This window comes from Magnolia sinica, chromosome 10 (assembly GCF_029962835.1).
Source record: "Magnolia sinica isolate HGM2019 chromosome 10, MsV1, whole genome shotgun sequence".
NCBI lineage: Eukaryota > Viridiplantae > Streptophyta > Magnoliopsida > Magnoliales > Magnoliaceae > Magnolia > Magnolia sinica.
This window is the reverse complement of record NC_080582.1, coordinates 75,991,694-76,014,432: the sequence shown is the minus strand read 5'-3', so window position 1 is coordinate 76,014,432 and position 22,739 is coordinate 75,991,694. Positions and strand designations below refer to the sequence as shown.

At 37.1% G+C, this 22,739-nt stretch overlaps 2 protein-coding genes and 1 long non-coding RNA gene across 5 annotated transcripts; 1 reads left to right on the top strand and 2 right to left on the bottom strand.

The window, feature by feature from the left end:
• The first annotated feature begins 6,254 nt into the window (after positions 1–6,254).
• Positions 6,255–8,084, top strand: LOC131217601 (ubiquitin-like-specific protease ESD4). The gene is made up of 6 exons (XM_058212542.1): positions 6,255–6,401; positions 6,489–6,581; positions 6,676–6,930; positions 7,021–7,118; positions 7,195–7,267; positions 8,007–8,084. The coding sequence occupies exons 1-6, from the start codon at positions 6,255–6,257 to the stop codon at positions 8,082–8,084; spliced, it is 744 nt and encodes a 247-aa protein (XP_058068525.1).
• Positions 8,085–13,254: 5,170 nt separating this feature from the next.
• On the bottom strand, positions 13,255–14,293 carry LOC131217037 (uncharacterized). The gene is made up of 3 exons (XR_009157162.1): positions 14,019–14,293; positions 13,436–13,473; positions 13,255–13,329 (listed from the first exon to the last, which is right to left on the bottom strand). It is a non-coding gene; the product is annotated as an uncharacterized LOC131217037 (long non-coding RNA).
• A 1,817-nt stretch (positions 14,294–16,110) lies between these two features.
• On the bottom strand, positions 16,111–20,990 carry LOC131217035 (uncharacterized). Of its 3 annotated transcripts, XR_009157161.1 has the most exons (5): positions 20,685–20,990; positions 20,228–20,494; positions 16,838–16,976; positions 16,568–16,717; positions 16,111–16,470 (listed from the first exon to the last, which is right to left on the bottom strand). XR_009157161.1 is itself a non-coding variant. In XM_058211722.1 (4 exons), exons 1-3 carry the CDS (start codon positions 17,336–17,338, stop codon positions 16,384–16,386), a joined length of 738 nt encoding a protein of 245 aa, XP_058067705.1. In that variant the 5' UTR covers positions 17,339–17,426; the 3' UTR covers positions 16,117–16,211; positions 16,377–16,383. The 3 variants fall into 3 exon arrangements, 2 of the variants coding, with proteins under 2 accessions (XP_058067704.1, XP_058067705.1); XM_058211722.1 differs by lacking the exons at positions 20,228–20,494; positions 20,685–20,990 and having other exon boundaries at positions 16,117–16,211; positions 16,377–16,470; positions 16,838–17,426; XM_058211721.1 differs by lacking the exons at positions 20,228–20,494; positions 20,685–20,990 and having other exon boundaries at positions 16,113–16,470; positions 16,838–17,426.
• Positions 20,991–22,739: the final 1,749 nt, after the last annotated feature.

Sequence of the window (22,739 nt, the reverse complement as noted above, 5' to 3'; positions counted from 1 at the left end):
TAGATATCATTTTAGGACATCATACCAAAACTAATGAATATACAAAACTCAAATGGGCCACACGAGAGGAAACAGCGGGGATTTAGTGTCCACCGTTGAAATATTTATATGGCCACAAAAGTTTTGCATCGGTCTAATATTTTGGTGTTTTCACTTCATCCTAGTAAAAATGACCTTTTAAACAGTTTGGATGGCATATAAACGTCAAGAGGCCCAGGAAGGTTTCAACGGTAGGAATTTCTTTCTCCATTGTTTCATCTTGTATGGCCTAGTTGAGGTTTTGATCATCCTAATTTTTGTTTACATGTCTTAAAATGAGCTCTAAAAATGGATGAATGGATTGGAATTCTTATAAACATCACGGTGGACCCCACCATACATCCAGCGTTGGAACTTCATGCAAAAGGCTTTCCCCAGTAAATCCGCGTACACGGTTTCCATTGGAAACGTATTGGCTACTCCCCTGCCACTTGGTGCTCGTGGGCCCACCATGATGTATATGTTTCATCCATGCCGTCCATCTATTTTTCTAGATCATTTTATGGTCTGAGACAAAAAATGAGGTATAACCCAATCTCAAGAGGACCACATTACATGAAACAGTGTTGAATAAATGTTGACCATTAAAAACTTTTTAGGGATCATAAAAGTTTTGGATCAAGCTAATCTTTGATTGTTCCCTTCACCTGGGTCTTTATGACCAAACCAATAGATTGGATGTCAAATAAACAATACGGTGGGCCTTAGAACGACTTTAATGATGGATATCCAATCACCATTGTTTTCCTGTGGTGTGGTCCATATGAGATTTATATGGAGATGAGATGATGAATAAGGAAAAACATCTACACCATTTATAGCCGATTCCGGATCCTCTGCAAGGGTATTTTAGTCCAAAAAAGATGATGAAGCTGCAAGTAAATTCAATTCTATTTAAATGCAAGGACTGGCCGGAAACAGATGGGCTAGTAACCCATTCACTAGCTAATGGCCAGGGGTCGGTGCTCCGTGGGCCCCACAATGATTTATGTGAGCGTGGAATATTGCATAATTTCTCCCCATTGTAATTTGGTTTTACCAGGATGAATGTGTTTAAGTGAACTTATCATGCATATTCTCTCTTGCGAGGTAATTTTGAGAGCATAAGGTGAAACGGATGCTAAAAGTATGGATTTGATGCTCAAGAGTTGTCAAAGCTAGGATGGATCTTTGGAGGCCAAGAATGAAAATTTCAAGGGTCTAAGATCCAAGTCAAAGTGGAGAATGAATGAATTCAAGTTTGCAAAATGTAGAATTCAGAGGTTGTTGAACTTGACTGTTGATGACATTGAACACACTTCAATGACATCGAAGTAAGTGTTCGATAATATCGAAGGAGGATCAATCACATCGAAATTATCAAAGAAAATCATGTTTGGTCACCGGACAATTGGGAGCAATTTACGATTACATTGAAGACCCTTCGATCCTATTGAAGAGAAGTTCGATGTCATTGAAGCTAGTTCGATGACATCAATGAATTAAGAATTTTGAGCTCAACTCGTTGGACTGTTCAGGGCGATTTACGATGACATCGAATCTCAGTTTGATGACATTGAAGGTCGGACGATGACATCAGAGACTTATATGCAGTGCAAAAAGGCGCTTAATTTTCAAATTCAAATCCAACTCAACTTCACACATTCGATAACATTGAAGAGTCATCGAAGCTGCTTAAAGTGTGTAAAATTGAGGCGATTTGCAAAGTTGGTCCAACAAAAATTATTTAAAGAGGTTCTTTAATGCATTCTAAGCACGAATTATGGTTGAAAGATTGGAGCAAAGGGTGGCGTTGCTTCCAAGGAGTTCTTTCTCCCTCTTTAGTTAGTTTTTCATATTTTTCTTAAGAGTTTTTAGTTTAATCATGTCTAGGATTGGCTACTCTCTCCGCTAGAGCTAAGAGGTGAAGCTTATAGTTTATTTTAATATTTTTCTTACTTTGATTCAAGTTATGATCTTCATGTTGAATATTTCATAGTTTATGGTTTGAATTTAAGAAGTATTTTAATTATTACTTTGATATATCATTCACTTTAGGCACGGTGGATGCTTAGGAATTCTCTAAATGTTTTTTTTTTTTCTATTTATAATTATTTGATCTGTAGGATTCTTTGTTTTACTATTGACTATGGGCATGCTTTGAAATCTTTACAATCAATTTAATAAGATAATTACATGAGGAACTAATACTATGAATGTTCAAAATTTATTTGAAACTGTTTATGATGTTTTAACCGCTCTATCACTAGATAGATTATGACTTTGATTCTAGTTGAAGTTTTGATTGAATTAAGTAAGAAAGCATTAAGATAATTACAAGTGGATCCTTGGTGCTCAGCATTTCTTTTATTGATAGTTTCACTTCACAACAATATCTCTTCAATTATAGTTTTAAGTTCAGTTTCTAATTCTAATACTTAATTAGTTCAGAAATTTACACCTATTCAGTTCTTGTGGGCATGACCTTGGTCTCACCGAGATTATTACTACATCGCAACTCTGCTCTTGGGGTACACGCGAATAATATGTGTTTCATCTATGCTGTCCATTCATTTTTTTCAGATCATTTTATTGCATCAATCCAAAAATGATGTGGATGCAAATCTCAAGTGGACCACAAAGTGTTGTTGAATGCCCACCATTTAAAACTTCTCGCGGCCACAAAAGTTTTGGATTGAACTAATATTTGTTTTTTTACCTTCATCCAGGTCTATATGACCTAATCAACAGGTTGGATTTCAAATAAACATTACAGTGGGCCCTATGAAGTTTTTAATGGTGGGCGTTCGATTACTATTGTTTTACTGTGGTGTGGTCCACCTGAAATTTAGATCTATCTTAATTTTGGTTTAGAGCCATAAAATGATCTATAAAAATGGATGGACGGTGTGGATTAATTAACATATAAACTATGGTGGGCCCACAGAGCACCGACCACTGGCCACCTTGCTGGTGGCAGTGTCACTAGCCAAACCGCGTCCCGACTGACCTCCCCCAATGTCTAGAAGGTGAGTCGGGATCCTCTGCCTCCGGGTCTCTGCCTCCCGCAATCTCATTGGTCCACCTCACCGCTCCTGCCACGTAGGACTAGCCCATCTGTTTCCGTTTCATATTTTTTTTTTTTTTTAAAAAAAAAAAAACGAAAATCTCTCTGCCGTCTTCCCTAACAGCAATGGCACCACTAACGGTACTTTCCATTTCCAGTTCCGAAGATTTTTCAGAATTTCTTCTTCTCTCGTTTCTAATTTCAAATTCTTTCCTTTTAGAGATGGATCTCATCCAAGCGGAAGAAAAAGAGAGGTTTTTCCTTTTGACGATCGGAGACCCTCTTTCCCCAATCTCTCACAATTTCTCTCGCCCATTTTCCACCGAGCAGCCGATAGTCGATTTCTACTATTTCGTCTATTCATCCATCGAAGATCCACCCCACCTCACAGGTATTTTAATTTTTTTTTAATTTTTTACAGATTATTTATGATCTGCCTCCAATGCCTGTGGTATATCTTCTTCTTTTTTTTTCTTCCTAATGCAGACTATTAAATGGGGAACATTGGATGCTGTTTTTGAATTGCCTATATGCATGTAGACTAATAGGAGATTTTCAGGATTCTTCCTATGGCGAATCCGATTTTTTTATGTTTTAATTTGTTTCTACTCATGCATTGTTTAATGTGATATAAAGATAGATAACGTGGTTGGTGATAGATTTCTTTGGTTTTTATTTTATATGGTTTTATATTGATGATGATAGATTGATTTCTATGGCACATGTACGTTCTAAGTATGTCTTGTTTGTTTACCCTCATTGTGGAAATCTTATTTTCAACTAGTGCATGTGAAAAGTTCTAAATGGTGGGTCATCAAAACCTGAATTCAGGATATAGGCCTATTGGGCCCACTCTTGTAACCACTAGTGGGTTGGTCCCACGTAATTTACTCTCCGATATCCGCCTTTCAATTTTCTGTCAAACTTAAAATTTTGAATTTTAAATTCAAAGAGAAGAGGTTTGAAATAGGATAGATCGAATGTAATAAGGATAAACCCTACTTCATTCAAACTCCTCACATATCCTCTCCATCCCTTCCCATCCCTCTCTTTTCATAAAAGGAGGTATTCTTTCATTAAAGGCATTCCAATCTAGAGAGTTTTTCAGAGTAAAAAGAGAGGAATAATACTCATAGCCTGTTAAGCACCCTAGAATTGGGTGTTATTAGAGGCAATTGGAGGTAAATGCACCAAAATGGTGTTTTTACTGCCTTGGATTCAAAGGTAAATGAAAACACATATTTTGGAGTGTTTTGAGATCATTTTATTTTGTCATGAATTCAAGCTAATTGGTGTGAAATGGCTATCTTGCCCCTCTTTTAAAAGTAAGAGAGTTGCACGAGTAACAAAGGTGTTATTAGGCTACTAATATACCATACACTTGGCATGCTAATGATACCCCGAAACAATTCATTCAGCAATTGCATCACTTAAATCACACCAATTGAATGATCGAAACTGTCCAGACATAGGTAATTTAAATGCACAGTTAAAAAACATTGACAAGTCACTCGTTTGTGATCCCTAGGTTTTCGGCCTACTAGAGGCTCGGAATTTCCTCATCTTAGGTGAAAATATATATTTCAATAGGCTTACTACGATCATTCTGTCAAACATCATATATATACACTAATTTGCGATATTAAAGCAGATTTAACTAATCAAATTAAGGTTCCTATGAATATACTAAAGAGTTCCAACACATTCATGACGGACATCTAAATACAATTTTTTTTTGGGATTAAAGCGCATTCCAATTACAAGCTGCCAAATTCAACTAAGGATTCTGATTCACATGGATTCCATTGTAATCGTGAATTGGATCACAATGCATTCCAATTAAAAAGGTGCCAAACGAGCCCCAACTTTTCTCAAACTCTCCTATTCTTTACACACACACACACCCTCTTCCTTGTTTTCTGTACGTCCTTCTGCAACAGCCAAAAGGCCTGAACAGTTTGTGTACAAATGAGAAAGAGAAATGTCATTTGCAGGTCTTCAATACTGAATTGATTGCACACATTATGAGGCGGATGCTGCTTCTTTCAGCTGTGGTGGTGGTCGGGAGCACCCGCTGGTGGTCCAATATCTGATGAACCTGTTCAAATATTGGTCGCCCGTGCGCCGCAATTGTTGGGTCCACTGGATCTATAGCAACAACAACGTCTACCATCCAATCTAGCTTCTGGGAGGTATTGTTTCCAATATCGCATTCTAGCTGTTGGAGAAGGGATAACAGGACTCCTTGACTCAGAGGAAGAGGAAGAACTGATAGAATCGCTTGCAAATCAATCTGAAGAATGAGTAGGATAGGCAGATAACATTAGAACATTGATTTTTCTCCCCGACAAGAGTTTTGAGAGGCGCTAACAATATTTATATGATAAAACAAGACCTCATTATACATGAATTCTATGAGGTGGCTCCATCTAACATGGGCTATGCTTAGTTACTCAAGACCATATTTAGCAAACACAAGACGTCAAAAGAATAGTAGGGGGAAACGTTCTTGTTTAAATAAGTCTCTATCATTAAAATTTTAGTCAAAGTTTGGTAGAAGAAAGAAAGCAAAAACCCAGAAATACGGAGAATGAAAAGTTTGGGTTTAACATGGTTCCAATTCAATAAAATGGAAAAAAAACAAACAAAAAAAAAAAAATTTTAAAAAAACAAAAAAACAAAAAGCCAGCTATATATGCATATGGGTTTGTTATATTTAAAATAAGGTTGAGGGTGAATATTTCAATTAAAACGATTAAAATTTCTAAATGTATAAGCAACTATTATAAAGGTAATCGAATAGTGGGTTAATATTATCTTTTGCCTCTGTTAAATCCTTCCTTTGGAAGTATTCCCCATACAAATTGATCTGTTTCTTCTGAAATCTTCACTATCTGCCCATCTTCTTTAAAATATGGAGTTTTATTTTGGTTTGTCCAAATATTTATTTATTAATGCCTATCTTGCTAAAAATACAGAGTTTTAAACATTTAGTCAATTTACGCTTAAAAAAATAAAATTAAATTAAAATAAGGATTTTAAACTTGAGTATTGCTAACAAGGATCATGATTTATTCCGAAGAAAATGAAGGAGAATCTTAAATATGGAAGCTCAACATGGTTGGAGTGAATTTTGATTGTTTGCACATGGAGTCCTTGGAGGTGAATGATGATAAATGCTCAATTTTTTGATGTTATCCGGGCCAATGAGAATGGGGGATTTCTTGGAGGTGGGGGTAAATGGCCATTGAAAAGGAGTGATTCTAGAAATGAAACGTCTTCCCACAACCAATTGGAGCCTTGGCCGCCATCTGAGGTATAATTTAAATGTTATATTACAAGGAGGTATGATCCATCATTCATGTATATGACTTAATTTATTAAAATGTTAAATTCGATGCAGGTTATATCCAAGTATACTGAATTGATGGCTATTCGAGAAAATAGTGGTGGGCATAATTTGTTAAAATGTCACTTCTTCAACGCATGGTTTCATGTAAGCTTCCTCATTTATATGTGTAACAAAATTATCATATATAAGTAATTTATGTTTAAATGATGTTAATTTTACTTAAATTTTACCATTGCAGAAATATGTGTGTACAACGAGAATTATAGCGAAAGGAGACAAGAAAATTGAAGATATATATTATGATCGTAATGATGTAAAAATTGAATGTATTATAAGGAAGATTCCTTACGATCTAAAGAGTAAAGAAAAAATTATGATCCCATTGAATGAAATGTCCCATTGGTACTTGCTTGTCATTGACTTAAAGAGAAAAATATTTTCAATTTACAGCTCTCTCAAAGGTCACCAAACATCAACCTACATCAATACGATGGTATGTATATTACTTTGTTCAATGGAAGAACATTCAACTTAAAAAATTGTGATTGTGAAAGTACTTAATACTTCTTCATTATAAATGTAGGTTTCACGTTTGAAGATCCATTTATTAAAAAATTGTGAAATAGAATGTGATGGATTTACTGTCTCTATAGACCAAGAATGCCCCCAGCAACCAAATTCGTAAGTCATTTTCCATTTAAAATATGAATTTACTCTTATTTAATGATATTTATCTATCTTTGTATGGTATTAGCAGGGTTGATTGTGGTGTCTACTTAATGAAATTTATGGAATGTCTTTCCCGTGGAGATGTATTTGATTTCAACTCGGTAAATTTTCTTTTTTCTTTTTCCTTTTTCTTATACAAAATTTATGAAACATACTTACGATCCACTTTCATCATCGGGGCCAATGAATTTTGAACGAAAAAAGTTGGTTGCACAACTGATGCTGGGCAAAATGATTACACCACAGTAATGTGACATGTAGTATGAAACATACTTACAATCATGTTGCTCTTTTTAATGGAAGGTATGTGCTTTGATTTTATTTTTTATTATTATCATAGTTGTTGCGGGATGCAAATATGCTTTGCTTGTATTCATGATGGGTCTTGTTGTGGATGGAATTCAGGCCAAAATTCTCCTTTATCAGTGAAAGCATTGGGGCTAACTGTCATATGATTGCTATCTTACATGTACTGTAAGAGGGAGAATCTATGTTCATGGCTCCAAGCTGATATTGAAGGTTGTTAGTGAATCATTCACGAAGGCTAGATTGTAGTGCATAGAACATTTTTAAGATTAATTAGTTTTTACCATGGTAGGTCCTGCTAGGTGGATGTTTGAAAACTATTGCTTTCATTGATTGGGTGCATTAGGATTAGATCATCTTAATCATGAATTTTGTATCTTGAATTATGGTTGATGATCATTTTTAAGCAGGAAGAAAATCATGTGCAATATAAATCATTTCATAAGCAAGAAGAAAATCATGTGCAAAATAAATCATTTCATAAGCAGGTTTCTAAGTTCTTTCATTTCTTTCATTTTTTTTTTCTTTTGACAGGCTTGTCGGTTGATAACAATTCGCAAGGAGTATAACAGCTATATGGAGCTCTTTCTGCTCAAATGTGGCTGGGGATGATCTTCTCAGGAGTTTTTTTTTTTTTTTTAAAGGTCCAATGAATGCAATTGTTGCATGGTAGCCTGTTAACAGTTTAGATTGTTCAATTAGAGTATCCAAGTTATGGATTGGATCATCCTATCAATACAATAAAACCAAATCAGGCAACAGGTGCAATAGGGCCAAATCAAGGATTGATAAAGGCTTCTGTTTTTTTCTTTTTTCTTTTTTCTTTTTTGTGGTGGCCTGTTAAATGTGTTTTGGATTTAATGGACAATTCAAATTGTTCAATTGGAGTCTACAAGTTTTGATTTGAATTGTATGAATTGAACTATCAAGTTTCATTCTTGCTTTAAAGTAGGAAGCCTTGTGGGATTAAAATCAACAAATTTGGTTTGTAGGGTCAGACCCACTTATATTAATTAGTTATCTACCAGGCAGGCTTGAAATGTCAACTTTGGATACTTCAGGCCCATATTATAACTGCAGAACTGTGCACAGGATTCATACATCAGCGATAGCAGTGATTATCCTAGTTACGCAACTAATGCTAGGCAAAAATTTCAGTGCATCCGCATGTATTGTAGCAAACATATAAAGTTGTAAATAGAAGAGAATAGATACTCCGACCGTGTGTGATGGGTGATATGCATGCGCTTAGAAATTATTAAAAAATGCACACATGGCTTAAAATGAATTCAAATTAAACTGTCGGGACCCAGTTTAGATGCATCAGGAAACAAAAATTAAGCTTCCATCAATCCGCGGTTAGGATTTCTCAACAAATCTGATCTTTGAGATCGTGACTGAGAAACATGACTTTCACCATTAAAATGTTTTGACTTTGAACATATGACCTGAGTAAATTTCCTGAGTGCCCATGTATCAAGCTTCCAACTCTGCCAGAGTATAAAATATGAATGTCAAGGCCATTTCGTTATTTATAGAAATCTTCAGGGCATAAGAAGGGTACGGGGACTCGACGGCGGGGTGATGTAAGTGTTTTATCCACGCCGTCCATCACTTATCTTATATCATTTTAAAGTATGAACCAAAAAAATGAGACGGGTAAAGGGCTTAAGCGGACCACAAAGTGGGGATTTAACGTTCACCATTACAAACTTCTTGGGAGCTGGATAAGTTTCAGATCAAATATCACATTTTTTTTTTCCACTTCATCCACGTCTACATGACCTTATGAATAGGTTGGATGGTAAAAAAAAAAAAGTGACGATAGCCCTTAGAAAGGTTTCAACGGTTTCAACGGTGGGTGTCATTATCACTACAGCTTCCTTCGGTGTGGTCCACTGGATCTTCGGACCTGCATCATTTTTACCCATTAGATTGTTGAAAAAAGTGACAGGTTGCCGGACAAAGTGACCTGGTTCCACTTAATGAATTGACGAGGTTATATTACAAAGTGATGAGATTCACTAGACAAAGTGACGGGGTTCACTAGACAAAGTGACGAGGTTGCAGTGCAAAGGACGAGGTTGCAGTGCAAAGTGACGGGGTTGCAATGCAAAGTGACGGGGTTCAATAGACAAAGTGATGGGGTTGTAGTGCAAAGTGACGGGGTTCACTTATACAAAGTGACGGTGTTCACTAGAAATAGTGACGATGTTGCAATCCAACCCAACCATTAGATTGTTGAAAAAAGTGACGGGTTGCCGAACAAAGTGACGGGGTTCAATAGACAAAGTGACGAAGTTGCAGTGCAAAGTGACGGGGTTCAATAGACAAAGTGACAGGGTTCAATAGACAAAGTGAAGAAGTTGCAATCCAACCCAATCATTAGATTGTTGAAAAAAGTGACGGGTTGCCGAACAAAGTGATGGGGTTCAATAGACAAAGTGAAGAAGTTGCAGTGCAAAGTGACGGGGTTCAATAGACAAAGTGATGAAGTTGCAGTGCAAAGTGACGGGGTTCAATAGACAAAGTGACGGGGTTATAGTGCAAAGTGACGGGGTTCACTTATACAAAGTGATGGGGTTCAATAGACAAAGTGAAGAAGTTGCAGTGCAAAGTGACGGGGTTCAATAGACAAAGTGACGAAGTTGCAGTGCAAAGTGACGGGGTTCAATAGACAAAGTGACGAAGTTGCAGTGCAAAGTGACGGGGTTCAATAGACAAAGTGACGGGGTTGTAGTGCAAAGTGACGGGGTTCACTTATACAAAGTGACGGGGTTCAATAGACAAAGTGATGAAGTTACAGTGCAAATTGACGGGGTTCAATAGACAAACTGACGAGATTGCAGTACAAAGTGACGGGGTTCACTAGACTAAGTGACGAGGTTGCAATACAAAGTGACGGGGTTCAGTAGACGTAGAGACGAGGTTGCAGTGCAGAGTGACAGGGTTTACTAGACACAATGACGAGGCTGCAATCCAACCCAACCATTAGATTGTTGAAAAAAATGACAGGTTGACAGACAGTGACATGGTTCCACTAGACAAACTGACGAGGTTGCAGTACAAAGTGACAGGGTTCACTAGACTAAGTAATGAGTTTACAGTACAAAGTGACGGGGTTCAGAAGACTCAGTGACGAAGTTGCAGTGCAAAGTGACAGGGTTCAATAGACAAAGTGACGGGGTTGTAGTGCAAAGTGACGGGGTTCACTAGAAATAGTGACGATGTTGCAATCCAACCCAACCATTAGATTGTTGAAAAAAGTGACAGGTTGCCGAACAAAGTGATGGGGTTCAATAGACAAAGTGACGAAGTTGCAGTGCAAAGTGACGGGGTTCAATAGACAAAGTGACAAAGTTGCAGTGCAAAGTGATGGGGTTCAATAGACAAAGTAACGGGGTTGTAGTGCAAAGTGACGGGGTTCACTTATACAAAGTGACGGGGTTGATAGACAAAGTGAAGAAGTTGCAGTGCAAAGTCGGGGTTCACTAGACAAAGTGGCGAAGTTGCAATACAAAGTGACGGGGTTTAATAGACAAAGTGACGAAGTGTAGACAAAGTGACGGGGTTGAATAGACAAAGTGATGGGGTTGTAGTGCAAAGTGACGGGGTTTACTTATACAAAGTGATGGGGTTCAATAGGCAAAGTGAAGAAGTTGCTCAAAGTGACGGGGTTGATAGACAAAGTGACGAAGTTGCGGCGACAAAGTGACGGGGTTTAATAGACAAAGTGACGAAATTGTATCAAGTGACGGGGTTCTATAGACAAAGTGACGGGGTTCACTAGAAATAATGACGATATTAATCCAACCCAACCATTAGATTGTTGAAAAAGTGACGGGGTTTTGAGCAAAGTGACGGGTTGATAGACAAAGATACAAAGTTGCAATGCAAAGTGACGGGGTTCAATAGACAAAGTGACGAAGTTGCGGCACAAAGTGACGGGGTTCAATAGACAAAGTGACGAAATTGCAGTGCAAAGTGACGGGGTTCAATGAACAAAGTAGCGGGGTTGTAGTGCAAAGTGACGGGGTTCACTAGAAACAGTGACGATATTGCAATCCAACCCAACCATTAATTTGTTGAAAAAAGTGACGGGTTGCTGAACAAAGTAACGGGGTTCAATAGACAAAGTGACGAAGTTGCAGTGCAAAGTGACAACGTTCAATAGACTAAATGACGAAGTTGCAGTGCAAAGTGACAGGGTTCAATAGAAAAAGTGACGGAGTTGAAGTGCAAAGTGACGGGGTTCACTTATACAAAGTGATGGGGTTATAGACAAAGTGAAGAAGTTGCAGTGCAAAAAGTGACGGGGTTTAATAGACAAAGTGACAAGGTTGTACAAAGTGACGGGGTTTAATAGACAAAGTGACGAAGTTGCTCAAAGTGATGGGGTTCAATAGACAAAGTGATGGGGTTGTAGTGCAAAGTGACGGGGTTTACTTATACAAAGTGATGGGGTTCAATAGGACAAAGTGAAGAAGTTGCGGTAAAGTGACGGGTTTAATAGACAAAGTACGAAGTTGCCAAAGTGACGGGGTTTAATAAACAAAGTGACGAGGCAGTGCAAAGTGACCGGGTTCAATAGACAAAGTGACGGGGTTGTAGTGCAAAGTGACGGGTTCACTAGAAATAATGACGATGTTGCAACCAACCCAACCATTAGATTGTTGAAAAAAGTGACGGGTTGCAGCAAAGTGATGGGGTTGATAGACAAAGTGCGAAGTTACGCAAAGTAACAGGTTGATAGACAAAGTGACGAAGTTGCGGCACAAAGTGACGGGGTATAGACAAAGTGACGGGGTTCAGTAGTCAAAGTGACGGGGTTCACTTATACAAAGTGACGGGGTTCACTAGAAACAGTGACGACGTTGCAATCCAACCCAACCATTAGATTGTTGAAAAAAGTGACGAGTTGTCGGACAAAGTGACGGGGTTCATTAGACAAAGTACACTCCAACAAATTCCTCGGTTGGAAAGATGAGAGTGTGATTCTTGTCTCGATAGGGTAGAAAGGGCTTATTGATAGTCTTCGGACAGACCACATATGCCTCAATAAAGCTAAACATTCTATCTAAGTTCTTGTCATAAGATTGTTGAAAAAAGTGATGGGTTGCCGGACATGTATTTGCATGCTAGCTAGTTATTATTTGGATATGGGTTAAATAAACACAATAATGCTAGACAGTGACTGGATTACTGGATAAAGTGACGGGGTTCATTAGATAAAGTGAAGGGGTTGCCAATTAAATTGAAAAGAAAATCCAATCATTCAGGTCTTAACCGGAGCAATCTTGGAGATGAGGCCTCTTTAGTTGAAATTTGATAAAATAAATATGTGAAGAAATTCGAAATATACAGTGCCAGAAAGAGGATAAAAAGCTACGGATAAAATCCGTAGCAATATATATTTAGCTACAGATTAGATCCGTAGCTGATTACTCCTTGAGGTTGCACTCAACCTGATTAATCCTTATGACATTAGAGGGCTTAAGGTCATGATTACAGATTGATTTTGAGTTCAAGGATATCCAATTTCTATAGACATTTCACACACCCACAGTCCCATTGTAAGGGAATCTTGCACATGATCTGTAGTTGGACAACATTTCGTAAAATATTCAGATACTACACATTGACACCAAATGAGTAAATAGTGCAATGGAAACCAATTGTGGACATGCCAACAATAATCCACCTCTGGTTCACCATTATTCAGTTCCTCATATCCCCTCCCAACGGCCGTAAAATCAAGGGCAATTGTGGACACCAAATGAGTAAATAATAGATCCTTTAAGTGATCCTGAGATTTAAGAAGCAAAGGTCGAAGTTCTGCATGAGCCTCCAGCAATCTCTGCGGTATCACATTTTCAGCAATTAAATACAACTACTTAAAAGAAATTTGAAGAGAATATAGCATGAGCACTAAAAGAAAAAGCCTGCATCACTATTCCACTAACCTCAAGCAAGTATTCCACCCTCTTATCTTCAACATGATCTAGAACATATTGCAGCAATTCCTGTCCTAATAATTCATCAGAGCATGCATGTAGCTGGATTCCTAAATTGGAGCAGATTGGTGATTACTATGATGGACATGAAGGGCCCATTTGGCCGGGCAGATTGGAAGGGATTGGATGGTGTTGGAAGGGATTAGAAGTTAAATCCCGGGATTAGCCGGGCATGCCAAACAGACCGGGTGATCTGATCCCGGGAAATAGCAATCCTATGGATCTTAAGACAATCCACTGATAACACCATTACCTTTAAATGCTATCCAATCCACCCTAATCCGTTCGAATTTTCCTGGGACGTGTTTGCTTTGAGGGATTGGAAGGGATGGAAGGTTTAATCCCAGGATTGGCTGGGCATGCCAAACAGACTCTATATAGCAATTCGGAATATAGCAATCCCATGGATTTTGAGACAATCCACTATCAACACCATCATTACTTTGAAATCCATGCCATCCACCCTAATACCATTCAATCCATTCCAATCCACCCAGCCAAACGGGTCCTAAGAGAAGTTGAAAATATCTACCAAATATCCAGAAGGTATGCCTGAGATTGGATTTATCTGAACCCCAACCATGAAGCCTTGTCCCTGAAGGAAAGTAAAACATCTATCAAATAACAACAGGATCCTTTTCATTGGGGCCCCATACAAATAATTAATAGTACCCCATACAAAGCCTTTCTTCACTAAGCCTCTGTGTTTCTTCACACTTTCTTTCACTTTCATCTAACTTCTTTTCCAGTGAGCTCAGCATGGCCTACGATAAATTAATGGTGAGTGACTTAAATATCGCAAGTAGCTAGAAATGCAAATGCATGTTCACCCATGGAATTTAGGCAAACTAATTTGAAATGTTATGTTAATCATCACAAAACTCCTTGAGATGGCAATCCCGCCTTCAGTATGTCATTTTCAAAGGTCATGAGTTTATCCAACAGCACACTTTCAATGACTGGGACCTCATGTATGACAGGAATTAGGTTTGTTGCTTCCTTCATAGCCTCTTGTTCCTTCACTATCATCTTTTCAGTTTCTTTGAATTGAAGCTGCATCTCGTCCAATTGCATTTCTAGCATGGCGAGCTTCCCATCCCAATCATTGGGTGTCGTGTGAACCGCCTGTGTTTTGGAATGGTCTGATTTTCTGGATATGGGTGAACTTATGAATGGAATGTATGGCAAACACACCACAAACTGCAATGAAAAACAGAACTGAATCAATCAAAACAATATCTTCAAAATACCTGCTGCAATCATACAAATGAATGAATAGTACACAACTCATCTTGATGCCCATTCTCCCTCCTCCTTTACCCGGGCTTGGGACCGGCAATGCAAGGAATTGCATTGGCAGAGTTAAAAAGGGGTTTAGGCTCCATTTGGCTTGTGACGACCAAATGAATCTAATATGTTTAAAAAGGGACTTAGGCTCCATTTGGTCCTAAACTTTCAAGCAGTGGGCCCACAGAGATGGTTGGGAAAAGAATTATGGCAATGGTCCACATTCAATGGGGCCAAAGATCTAAGAGCAGGATCTTCAAATCTGAAAAACCTTTTGGATCCCTCATCCATGCTTTGGCCCATCAGATCAATGGTCTGGAATCTGATCACCAAACCATGCGCCCCACATTCACAACTGTGAGCCAGAGCAAACAGTACAATCACTGAGGCCCAGGACCATATAGTTCCAGGACAAATAACAGTCAGCAGAGCGCTTACAGTCAACAAGATGTGCTAGGTGCCATATATTTCTGATCCGAGTCCCATTAAACTTCAGAACCTGTAGATTGTAAGTAATGATATATCATATACTGCCCTGGATGGAGACATCAAAATTCAGTAGGGAGCAGGAGAGATCACTTGCCTGCTGATTGCCCATATCCTCATACCCGATGTTTACTTCATTTGCTAAGACCTATATGAAAGCAAGGAGTACAAGCTTAGGCATTCAAAAGAAAACAGGAGAAAAAAAAAAACGCTTAATTTGATATTTCCAGAACTACTTCTAATAAGCAAATCCCATTGCACCGAAGCATAACATAAATAAAGAGATGTCTCCTTTGTTTAGAGGAAAACAAAGCTCAAGACATGTGGCAGTTATGTTCCATACGATTCTCCATGGAAGTGTCTGGGAAGATTATTAAGCTCATGCCTTCGAAGCTGGAAGTAGGCCATGACCGGGAACAGTCAGTTTTCAGAATCTACTAAGACATTCTGCTGTTTTGCACCATGGGAGACATCTGGGAAGTGCACCTGATGCTCCAGCCACAAAGATGACCTGGTTGGGAAAAATCAGGCTGTCAATTCATTAGATGGGCCACTAAGACATTCTGCTGTTTTGCACCATGGGAGACATCAGGGAAGTGCACCTGATGCTCCAGCCACAAAGATGACCTGGTTGGGAAAAATCAAGCTGTCAATTCATTAGATGGGCCACTAAGACATAAGGGATAAATTTTTAAATCAAATGGTCCTAAAAAAAGGGATTAAAACAATCACTTCATGACTATCTAAAATCATTGCCATTAGCAAATATCACACACACACACACACACACACAAAAAACCCAGTATCAACAATCCATGGGATGGATAAAGAAAAAAAAAAAAAGAGTTCACCAAAATAGGCCAAGGCTAATAAAATCTAAACATCGAAATGCACTATAACATCTCCTCTTGCAACAGCTCCTTGAAGAAGAGTGGGGCCCATCATCAAAAGCCTGATTGCAACACCATAAGTTTCCACATATGAAATCTCAATCACATTCAACTCTTTAAAAACCAGAAGCCCATCTCATCATCACCAGCCCAACAAGAGGCAAAACCCACAAAAGCTTTATGGTTTTTATTCCTCTCTAACAACCATCATCATTACATAATAGTACAAAACCTTTATGGTTGTTGTCCTTCTCTTCCAATTATTGAACTACTACTGCAACCTGCCACAGGATGTTGGAATGCTGCGTAATTTGTAGTATTCTGCATATTAATCATTCCATGAATCGAAGTTAGTATCATAAAAATATAAGAGAATTAATATACATTATTTAAATTTATCATAAATGCAATTCCTTACCTTAAGTAATTGAGTGAAACTTAAATTATTAGGAAAGTGAATCGAGGGTTGGAGATGGTCCTGCACGGATTGATGTGGTTGAATGACGGAATGAGATAACGCTGATTGAAAGTACATAGTCACGGGATCCAAACAAACACCATTGTATCCCTAATACAACTAACAACATGAAAATCAAGTTCACAAATAAATATAAATTTATCATTTAATTGTTTAATTGATTTTAAAATATTTAAATTTATACATTAAATCAAGATAGTTACAACGTACCTTTGTGAGACATGTATGATAATGGATTGGATCTGACGCATCTCTGAGATCTTCATTAGTAGGGTATAGCATTGGTTCACTTTTCTGCAATTTCTTTTGGCGTTTCTTTGTTTTTGCCTTTTCCAAACAATTCTTAAATCTACGTCTACCACGACATTGCTCTTTTCTCTTGATTTTATAAGCTTCTTCTTTACCTTCATCAATTTCAGCTCCTTTTCTTTTAATTACACGATCTTCTTTGTTAAAGTCATTGAGATTCCTCATTCTTGTTTCGTGAGCTTCTTTTTTTATCTCAATGATTTTGTCTTTCAACTGTGCATTGTCAACATTTACAATTACACAATCATCCTCTCTATAACTCTCGTTATTATTGCAACAATCTTCAATGGAAGATATTCCTTTTAATTTTGCTTTTTCTTTAAATATTTTTTGCATTTCTTGATGCATCAACTCAGAATATTTAGTAGCACATTGAAATGACTCTTCACTTTCACAACCCATTGATGACAACTTAACAAAGTTGGAAATCAAGCTATTATAACGATAAGAACGTAGTTTCTTAGAGTCTCCATCCAAGCCACAATCTCTATTAACCAATGGAAAGGAAATGGAAGTAGCTTCTTTGGTTCACCTCTTTAAGATGTATCTCGCTAGCAGTCTTGTGAGGGTATGATTTGTTGCTTTTAATGTGTGGGAACATAAAATACCCATAAATTCAAACTTTCTGTAACTGCATTCAATAAATTCATCTGTTGAGTTCACGGTAATGATGTGGAGTCTATGCTTTTTACTTTCACGTACTTGGTATTTAATCATCATCCCAGACTCTTCTAATTTTTCAACAGTTTGACCAAGACTGTTGATATACTCAGACTGGAATAATTTAAAAATGCTCGTTGTGTAGACACTAGCTGCATGCTCCAAGATATTAATAGGAAACAACACAGTTGATGAACTTTGTATCGTTTTGAAATTTGCTTCTAATTCGGCGTTCCTTCTATCATCCACCAATCATTCGAAGTGTTCAAAAAATCTGAGAATATTTTGCCCTAGATATAAGTATCTCTTCAACTCTTTGTTCAAACTTTCGCAACGTTGTGTGCTTTTCATATCAGCACAAAATACATTTTTTCTATACACTAATGCCCACTTCTCTTTTTCATTAAATAATTGTTGCAACCATGTATTATTTGTAAGATCATATTTCTAAATCATTTTTTCCCATGCATGGTGGAATTCACCCTCATTATCAAAATCATAGACACATCTACTAAAATTGTTATCAAAAAATTGAGAAGAATTAAATAAATGACTTAGATGTTTGCACGCATTTTGAAACATATGTCATACATAAATACAGTGAACTGTTATTGTTAATTTCGTTTTAATTGCACTTGACATCGCCTTATCCTGATATGTGAGAATGGTTTGAGGCATTCTTCCAAACATTACATCACAAAAGGTTTTAAACAACAATCTGAAAAATCAATGGCTTCATCGTATAAAAGTACGCCTAAAAAAAAATTTGTTTGTCTATGATGATTAACACTAAGAAATGGTGCAAATGGCTATCCATACTCATTTGTTCTATACGTCGTGTCAAAATAAATCACATCTCCAAAACGATCGTAATTTAAAATCATTCTTCCATTTATCCAAAAAATATTGGTCATACAATCTTTATAATCAATTTGAATAGAGTAAAAGAACTTTAGATCTTCAACTTGCTTTGTTTTGAAAAATTGCAGTAGACCCCCAGCATTAAATTGTTTTATTGCATTCAGCCTTTTTTTCCGTAAGTAATTCTTGTAATATACCATATTATGTCCAATATATTATCAACCACTAGCTTGTCTGCTCATTAAATTAAATATTGATTTTAGTTTTATACTGGATCTATCACAGTCATCAGCTACCATTACTTGAGCTATAGAAAGTTTTAATTTGTTGTGATTTTAGTAAATGTGATTCTTCTGGAGAAGCAAGTATATGATTATGATCACTATTAAAATTAATAATTTAATATTTACCATTAACTTTCAACCTAATGATCATGTATGCCTTACAACATGTTCTTGTTTCATTACGGTGTTGCTTTACATTTACATTACGTTTATCAAATGATCGTTTACCTTCTCTAGAGCAGACAAAATTTCTCATTTTCACTTCTCTCGTCTTGCGGTCTATACTTTTAATATTAATCCGAACACTAAAACCGACTTTGTATCCATAACTATTGTAAAACTCGTATGCATCTTTCTCTGTTTCAAATTCTATACTAATTTTCAGATTCGATACACTTTCATACTTACCTAAATCACCTCTAGATGAATTAGAACTTCTTAATTCATTTATATCCATTTCTAATTCAATGTCTATATGAGGTTATGATTGAGACGTGTCCTCCACCTCACGTGGTGTGCATGATTTGAAGAAATTTATACTTTCCATTGACCTGAAAGGCAAAAATAGTGTTTGAAAATAAATGACCTACTTTACAACAATAATCTAATCAATTTATGCATACACATGGCATATTAATTTTTAGTTCTGATTGCAAATTATTGTATAGTGGCAAAATAACATCAAAACTAACAGTGGTGGAAATGTCAATATCTTGTAGCTAAAGCTAAGGCCAAAGCTAAAACTAACAGTGGTGGAAATGTCAAAACTAACAGTCTAAATAATGTCCCCATATTCATATAATCAAACAATCGTAAATATTTGTCCATCAAGGACTCATAACTCAGTTTAATGTTAATTACTTTTATATCACTCATATAAAGTATTAATGTTTCTCTTTGATTTAATTCAAGATCTAAAATATTTTCAAATTTCTAAATAGATACATAACCATGCAAGTTTGTTACTCATAGGGATGTCAATGGGCTGGGTTTAATGTAGACAAAATCAAATTTTTGAATAGGCCCTGGAAGAATTCAAAATCCATAGGCTCCGCCCAGGAACTTTTAGATTCGTACTTTTAGCTGAGGGAGATATGTAGTTAGGGATGTTTATTACATGGGGATTTGGCATTGTGCTTGACCATAAACATGTATTGTCATCAAGCTAGCTTCCTGTGTAGATGGGTCAAAAACACTGTTTCAGGAATCTGCTGGGCTGCATGTATAAAAAAAATAAATGGGACTAGTGGTCCTAATGCTTTTATTTAGATACTTGTGGGTCCCCTTGTTTAGTGATCCAGATTATTTGTCTAATGCTCCTCAAAATGGGCTTTAGGATTTCAATATACAAATTTCAAATACCCATTTCGATATGGATCTTTTAGATTCATGTCCACTAATATTGGAGGGAGAGGAGTGCTAAACTCATTTTCAGGCTGTCTACCAAACGAGAGGAGTGCTCAACTCATTTCAGATAAGGGTAAACAAACAAGACATACTTAGAACGTACATGTGCCATAGAAATCAATCTATCATCATCAATATAAAACCATAAAAATAAAAACAGAAGAAATCTATCACCAACCACGTTACCTATCTTTATATCACATTAAGTGGAAACAATGCATAAGTGGAAACAACTTAAAACATTAAAAATTCGGATTCGCCATAGGAAGAATCCTGAAAATCTCCTATTAGTCTACATGCATACAGGCAATTCAAAAACAACATCCAATGTTCCTCATTTAATAATCTGCATTAGAAAAAAAAAAAAAAAAAGATATACTGCAGGCATTGGAGGCAGATCATACGATGATCGCTTATACCAGTAAGTAAAATATGTCATTTTCTATAGCCTTGGGAAAAGAAAAAGGATTTTGAATGGAGGATAAAATATATAAAATAAATAATCTGTAAAAAATAAAAATTTAAAATTAAAATACCTGTGAGGTGGGGTGGATCTTCGATGGATGAATAGACGAAATAGTAGAAATCGACTATCGGCTGCCCGGTGGAAAATGGGCGAGAGGGATTGTGAGAGATTGGGGAAAGAGGGCCTCCGATCGTCAAAAGGAAAAACCCCTGTTTTTCTTCCGCTTTGATGAAATCCATCTATAAAAGAAAAGAATTTGAAATTAGAAATGAGAGAAGAAGAAATCTCTGAAAAATCTCCGGAACCGGAAATGGAAAGCGCCGTTAGTGGTGCCATTGCCGTTAGGGAAGACGGCAGAGAGATTTTCGTTTTTTCTTTTCTTTTTTTTTTTTTTAATATGAAACGGAAACAGATGGGCTAGTCCTACATGGCAGGAGCGGTGAGGTGGACCAATGAGATTGCGAGAGGCAGAGACTCTCTGCCTTCCTTTGTATAGGTTCTGAATGAAACATGTGGTACATGCGTATGATGACCTAAACCATTCATTCTATGGGTCACACCATCGATTGGCTATTAAACGAGATTATTATCGGTGGAGCAACCCTAACCATCTATTAAACAGGCGGAGACTTGTATTCGTTATTATTATTATTATTTTTTCTTTTTATGTCAAGTAATAGATGTTCTAATGGTCCAAAAACACAGTGAATTTTTGGAACATGCCCCACTTACTATTCAAACCATCAAACAAACGGTTTTGATCTAACCCATCTATTCAATACATGCGAATATGACATAAAGGCACATGCCTTAAAAAATAGTCCTCACCATGAAGATTAACTTTCTTGAAAGTTGGATTGATTTTCTTCAAAATTTCTCCCGGTATTTGTTATGAGCAAGCAACCTAAATGTGAAATTGTCTCTTTTAGCTACAACTTAAAAAGTAAATTGCAATATAGAGCCTAAACACCAACATAAATTCATAAAGCAACAACAAAAAAAAAAAAAAAAAAAGCTCTTATTATCGTGTTTGGATGGTAATAATAGCAAAATTCATCTCCTAAGATATGATTTTCGAGTGAACTGAGCCAAAGTTGGTCCAATCATAGTATTCTGTGACCTAAAAAACAACTGTAAACAACATATCTTCAAAATTCTAAGAACTCATTTTTGAGGAAATGGTTTCCCAGGAAACAGTTGTTATTATTATTTTTTTCCCTTCTTTTTTCATGCCCAGAAAATGATTTTTGAGCCGGCTCCAAAACAACCCCACGCAGTTTCACTCATCAAGTTGGAAAGAGCATAAGATATAATGGAACTATGGCGCTCAGTTTCTTACATTGAGGCCCGCCTAATGAGTGGACCAGCTTGAACTTGATGCCTGCAGAGAAAGTACAAGGTCAGGACCACCTGACAAGCAGGTTGGATGTTTTACACATGTAGCCGGCCCCTACACTCGTGGGGGACTAGTGACCTTCCATCATTTTAATACAAGTCGGCCGGTTGTATGAAGTGGTCCAGAGAGACAACAAGAGGAGACAAATACGTAAGTTGAAAAGGTAATAGGGCCAAAGGACTAAAAAATACTTGAGTCAATCAATGATATATAAATATAAAGAGCCGACAAAAAGTGTATGTTAATAGAGTTAACTTAGCAGGCATCTAATCCCAGTTCCGTATCTTGAGAGTTAATCGGATGGTTGAAATTGCGTGATGGGCCATGAGTAGACATTTACATTGAGCTGATGATCGTTCATCAAAGGTTTAAACTTCTCTCTCTCATCAGGTGTGGCTCAAATAAACAGTGGGTCTGTATGTCTGATGAACGGACTGTCCATTGGATTTTGATAGAATGCAACCTGGATCATAGCTACCAAGCAGGGCATTGGGTGTGATTTTTGGCAGCGATTTTCAGCCACATGAGATATGTGTGCTGCTTCGTGGGCTTGCCAAAATCGGTTGAGTTTGATTCAAACCGTGATCACTGTTGACTCCTGGCATCGAGATAGAGTGATGCTTTTGGTCGCAAAACCAATAGGTCATATGTTTATTCAAAATGTGCTCGTTAACCAAACGATTTTCGGAGGTTAGGGCTCTTCCTCTAATTATGAGCTCCTTGCTTTGA